The 6,000-nt window shown below is 36.8% G+C and overlaps 1 protein-coding gene across 1 annotated transcript in view; it reads right to left on the reverse strand.

Moving 5' to 3' along the window:
- prkci (protein kinase C, iota) overlaps nucleotides 1–6,000 on the reverse strand; it is a 36,809-nt gene that overhangs the window by 19,276 nt on the left and 11,533 nt on the right. The window contains exons 2-3 of the mRNA XM_015389750.1: nucleotides 4,469–4,590; nucleotides 1,414–1,503 (exon numbers count right to left, since the gene is read on the reverse strand). Of these exons, the coding sequence (XP_015245236.1) occupies nucleotides 1,414–1,503; nucleotides 4,469–4,590 (212 nt within the window). The remainder of the gene's footprint in view (nucleotides 1–1,413; nucleotides 1,504–4,468; nucleotides 4,591–6,000) is intronic.

The following is a 6,000-nucleotide window of genomic DNA, read 5'->3' on the forward strand; positions in this document are numbered from 1 at the left end:
TCTTACAACAAGACTCCGAACCGCCATCGACGTGGCATCAAGTGAACTATTGACCTGACACCTCTGATTTGATCAAAACATCACATTTAGCCCCAGAAGCTGTTCTTCCCCCAGGTAACAGATTTCTTTAACACAGACAACATGCCAATCAAATGCTTCACATGTATAACTCTTAACCCCATAATAGCATGAGTTAACCCAAAACTTCAGATCCAAGAAGCCGCAAAACACTTGTCAATGTTGTTAGGGCTGATACATAGCAACTAAAGTAGCTTAAGGCTTACAGACAAGCAGCAGTGGAAGTAATTTCTTCACAGGTCACTGGAGCATTAACCCAATGTTTTGATGCTGTTTGTGCACACATGCAGAGACATAAGTTTAAGTCAGAGGGAAACTACAAGCAACCCACTGGATTTTCACAATAGATGGTGATTAACAGCTAAACATCCAGTAGTAGATCCTCATCTAAACTACAAGCAGTGGCCACTGTCCATTCAAAAAGCTAATCTGGATTATTGGTTGGTTTTAAATTCCAAATGTGGACAGAGATGAAATCTAAAATCCAACCTTCTGAATACAAAGCTTTAAATGAATCGCAACACTGTCAGAACAATGATCTACAAGCAAATGTTGGTCGTTTACAATTCATACAGATCACTTGGAATAATGGTTGGTGTGTCTCCACTCAACTCCGATTAGGACCAGGCTGGCAAACTGATCAGGAGCCAACATCAGCCAGTAAAGAGAGAGCAGTTTACATTTGCATCTGTATGTCTAAGCTTCCAAGGATGTGACTCTTACGGGTAACCTGGATTAATCTGATTGGCTGAGTAATGAGGAGAAAGCCAATTAGAGACCAGCATGAAGTCATACAGAGACCAAAGCCTTCTAAACATTTAAACACAGACATTCAGGCTTCGAGCCTGCCATTGAAACATGTTTCAAGGAGTACAAAAAAAAAGCCTAAGTTCAAACAAATGGGAAATGGGATGGGAATATGCAACCCATGTTTACTCTGTTGTTTTTTCCCCCTCAAATTTTGATTGTGGCAGCACAGTCTGCTGATAACTAGCCACAGCTCTAATCTTCAATCAGAGCATCTCTATCCATTAAAGATTAAAGAATCAGTGAGAAATTTTAATAGAAAAGCAAATTTTAACATACTACAATGGTGCCATTTCTGGATGTCTAGAGACAGCTTAAATAATAAACAAAATAATTAATCCACCCAACAATTTCTACAAATATCTCTTTTCTTATGTAAAATAAATGATGTTATTTGTTTCTCAAAGGCTTTTATTTCTTATCAGTACAACAATGAAGTCTGGCCTTCTAAGCTTCAATAAGACAAATGCTCTCTTTTATATGTAAATTAAATTGATTATAAATGAGAATAAAAAGGGTAAAACTCACTGTGGATCGTCAGCTCAGAGTCTTTGTTGAGTTCATAGAGGCGAAGAGCTTCTTCCAATTCCAGCTGAGATGAGACAGTGCAGGGGTCACCTGATAGCAGAAGAGACATCGTATCATAATGCAAACACACGACTCAAGACTCCGTCTAAAAGACAATATAATCTATTAAAGGTCGTGTTTAACTGGGAAAAGAAACATTTTCTTAAAGAACACAGTTATATGAGCCTACTATTCACAGTGGTTCAGGACCCAGTTTTTAACTTAGGTTAAAGTTTATTTTCCTTTTAAGAACATTAAAGCTGCAACTCCAGATCCAAAACACTTCTTTTTCACAATAAAAAAAAAAGAAAAAAAGAAGATAACACCAAGGTTATGACAATACATTTTGTAAACTTTATCGACTAAAGAAGGAGCTGAGTTCTGTAACTTTTAAACCGAGTCGCCTGATATACAGTATGTTTTTAAGTAATAAAAAACAAAAACCCCAAATAGATTTATAAAATAGCTATACACAGAGTCATTCAGGGATGTTTTGGGTCAACTTTCACTACATGTATTAAAGACATAGAAAAAACTACACATTTTAAAATGTTATCCTGTCTGTTCATTAGAAAGCTGTAGCCTTCACGGTTACAAAGGTTGTAATGTTTCTGTGTTGGACTTTTCTTTTTTTTTTTTAAAGCTTTTTCCATCTCACGACTATATTTTCAGCTGTCAAACACAGCAGCCTAAGTGGCTTCATGAAGCATATAAGGCAGCAAGTGCAGCTCACCGGGTAAAGGAGCATGAGTTGTTACTACTCTGGCAGTGCCTTCCACATCTAAAGCATCTTCTTCTAACGTTAGGAGACACTACAGGTGTTGAGGAAGTAAACAACCCCCTACGCTACACATCAGATGACAGCAGACTGATGCACAGTGAGCTGTAGGGGTAACCACCGCCATGACACTTCTCCCCAAACCCCCCAACAATCATACAATCAATGTAGGAAACAATAAATAAATAAACCATAATTAGAACCTTGCTCTTCGACCAAAGAGCAGAATGATCAGCATGTCATCCAGCTATAGTTGAAATGACACATTTACATACAACTGATAGGACATATACTATAAAGGAATTGTGTAAGGCAGCAGTAAATGATGTTTCAGTTTCATTTTTCTTTGTAAATACAGCCGAACAGCCGCTCAGACATTCAGACGCTGATTCTGTTTTTAGGGTTGATGACAAACCGCTGATAATGTAACAGGAACACAGGCTGTGACACATACTGGAAGAAATGTTTATATACCTTAATGTTTGACTAATTGCAAGTATGTGACATTCATCCTGCTCGGTTTTTATTGCCGTCTAGGACCTTTTGGAGTAATTTAAGAGATATGACACAGAATACACATCCAGTAATAACTTGTTTCCTAGTTTTTATCAAATTTAAAAACATAACCTTCTTCTATAAAGCAGAATTCAACTGTATTTAAGAGGCTCTTGTGTGTAAATAATAAAAAAGTATTCAGTTCAGCACTCAGATTGGGAAACCTAGTTTATAACAGAGGTGCGTGCTACATATTATACTTTAACTGTGATTAAAATTGCTTATAGTGGGGTTAAAGAGAGAGTGTAGAGCAGAGCTTTACATCTCACCCACAGAATGTTTGAGATGCAAATCAGCTGTGTAGGACTGAAGACAGACAGAAAATCGCTGCTGTTTTGGAAAAATCTTCCAAAAAAGAAAAAATGAAAAGAAAAAAAAAAGAGCTATGGTAATTTTTATTTTGTCATGAATAGCAAACCTGGAGCTGAAGATGCATTTTAATTGGTTACCGAATTTAAAAGTTTTGTACTGTTACTGCCTTCAACCTACAAGAGAAGTAGGATCACAATCCTGGTGAACAGACAACGTTTTATGGACAGGCAGAGAAAACAACAGAGCCGCTGAACATGCCAGTTGAGGCGTTGGACACTTTTTTGACGCTCCAAACCGGTTTGATGTAAATGCACCTTTACATGAGACAAACTAAAAGGATGTTCTGATTTGGCCTGCAGAATTATGAGAGACACAACCAGGCTGACAGCTGTCCAGCATGAGGATGTGGACACCCTTAAAACCTGACTCCTTAAAAAGCTGGCTGTTCACAGCATTGAAAGCACATTAACAGAAATTTAAGTAAAAGGAAAAGCTGTGTTTGGGAAATGTGCACTAGAAATGGAGACCAGTGTCACCTTCAGATATCCTTTAGTGGAAGCACAGTAAAAGAGTTTGGAGGAGGATAACAGTGTGTGGACTGGGGCTCGATTCACTGCTTAAAAAAACAAAAAAAAGAACTTTGCCTCCAGAAAATTACCCGCTGTAATTGTTTTGCTAATCCACAGATAACAAGAAAAAAACAACAACAATCTAAACTTTTAAACACCAACTCTCTTATTTACAATATCCTATCACTGTGTGTAACAAATCAATATGGTTTCTTGTTTTTATTTTGAATGAATGAACATGCATTTCTTTGCTTTGTTGCTTTAATGATTAGTTTTATCCATCTTTTTTAAACAGTTGTGATCATCATGACAGTGACTAGGACCCCCTCAGCACAGCAGTATCAAAGTGGTTTTTAATGAATAAGGCAGTAGGAAAAACAGCCTGCTCTTTACAGTTCACTTAGGGAGGACCACCAAGCTCTGTTTATTACTGACACCCTAATGACTCTTCTGATTATACGTGGGAAGCTACAAGTGGGAGTCGGTCTGAGCCTAATGAGTTTTGGCAGCCTGACCTTCTGCTGGGCTGAACGATCTGATGGCTCAATCTTTCCTGTGACACCGTCACTGCAGCCTGACTAACAGAACAGAGTAAAGGGCTGAACGCCTCTGATCCCAGAACAGAATGAGCACGGCAGTAAGGATGTGCGTGTCTTTAGGTAATCCTACTTTTTATTAATAGGTTTACTTTAACATTTAAGAGTATGTGCTGCTGCAATCCAACTGCTGCTAAAAAATTTATTAAAAAAATAACATAACAAAACAACAGCTGACCAGGCAGAAATAAATACAGCAAACGCACCTTCCTCATCGATCCATTTCATGGTGAAGAGCTGGTCATTGTCCATTGAACACATGTCCTTGACCTCACCATAAAGACCCTCGTATGAGATAGACGGTTCAAAATGTGTGATCATGATGTCCCTGCAGGAAAAAAAAGAGAAAACGCTTTGTTAGTTAAGGTCATTAGTTGAACACAATCACATATATATTCCATCAGGATGGGCATAAGTAAAAAAAAAAAAAAATGGCCAAAACTAAATTAAATCTGACCCTTCACTTAATATCGCTAGTAAAATTGAAAACATTAAAGTGACTTTTTTCTTTCCTTTTTGTGGGTGGGTGCGCTGAAATAAGAGGAAAGTATACCAAGCAGATCCATTCTATGGTTGTGACTTTTCAATATGAGAAAATATTACCTTTCATACATAATAACACCCATCAGTCCAGGGTACACAGCTTGTTAAGAGCTTTTCTTTGATTTTCTTTATATTCTGGTCCTCATAGTGTTAAATAAAAGAGTCTTTAAACTGTGTAACTTGGATCAAACATTATGAGTATTTTTCAGCAAGCTTGACATTAGTTTGTTGGGAGAGTAGGCCTTCCATTTCCAACGAAACTAATGTTAACAGACTGTGGTTTGTTGGTAAACTTTGACCTTTTCATCTCTGCCCAAAGCATTTTGTCTCGAGGTCTAGGATCAGGGAACTAAGACAGCCGCCTTTGGGCCATTTTTCTTTCTGAAGAGCCAAGCTGTAACTTCCTGGTTCATGTCTTGGGATGTAAATGCAACATTCTCAATGTTTTTTTTGTTTTTTAGGGCTGAAACAATTAATCAGATTCATTGTGATTAATCAACAATTTAAATAATAGTCAATTAATTTAGTAATGGATTAATCATTAACTAGATTTTAGATTGTAAAATTTGCTTTTAGCTGTCAGAGCAACCCACTTAGAGCAGTAATTATATATATATATATATATAAAAAAAAAAACATTTTGCATTTAAAAAATTTTCAATATGCTCTATCCTGAGCTCCTCAAGTAAAAAGGTTTAGCTTTCACCTGGTTTAATTTAGTAAAAAATCTTCTTTAAGGAAGCTTTGGTTATCTAATTATTAATCCAATAAATTATTAACAGATTAATCGATTTACAAAATAATTGTTAGTTGCGGCCCAAGTTTACACACATTTATTTTGTAAAACACAACAGTCCCAAAGCGGTCACAAAACCCCAGCACTACGGTTCAGATGGTGTTCTCACACTTGTTAGATTTAACCTTTTCATCCCGAAGTAAATCAGAAAATGATTTAAGGTCTTTGTTCTAAAAGTTTATATTCATATTTTAATCAGTTTTTTAAGCTGCTTTCAGAGTAATTGCTTCTTCCATCCCAGCAGTCTGTACAGGGCTCATTTCACTGTGAGGAAATTATGATTCCTTCTAGACTGCATCTCTTCACCTGGGTTTTAGCTTTTTTGTAACATTTCTTAATTTAAAAAAAAGATCCATCTTTATGAAAAAGTACTAACCCCCTCCTGAACATCATGACTGG

Source organism: Cyprinodon variegatus, unplaced genomic scaffold, assembly GCF_000732505.1.
Source record: "Cyprinodon variegatus isolate N-32 unplaced genomic scaffold, C_variegatus-1.0 Scaffold471, whole genome shotgun sequence".
Classification (NCBI taxonomy): Eukaryota; Metazoa; Chordata; class Actinopteri; order Cyprinodontiformes; family Cyprinodontidae; genus Cyprinodon; species Cyprinodon variegatus.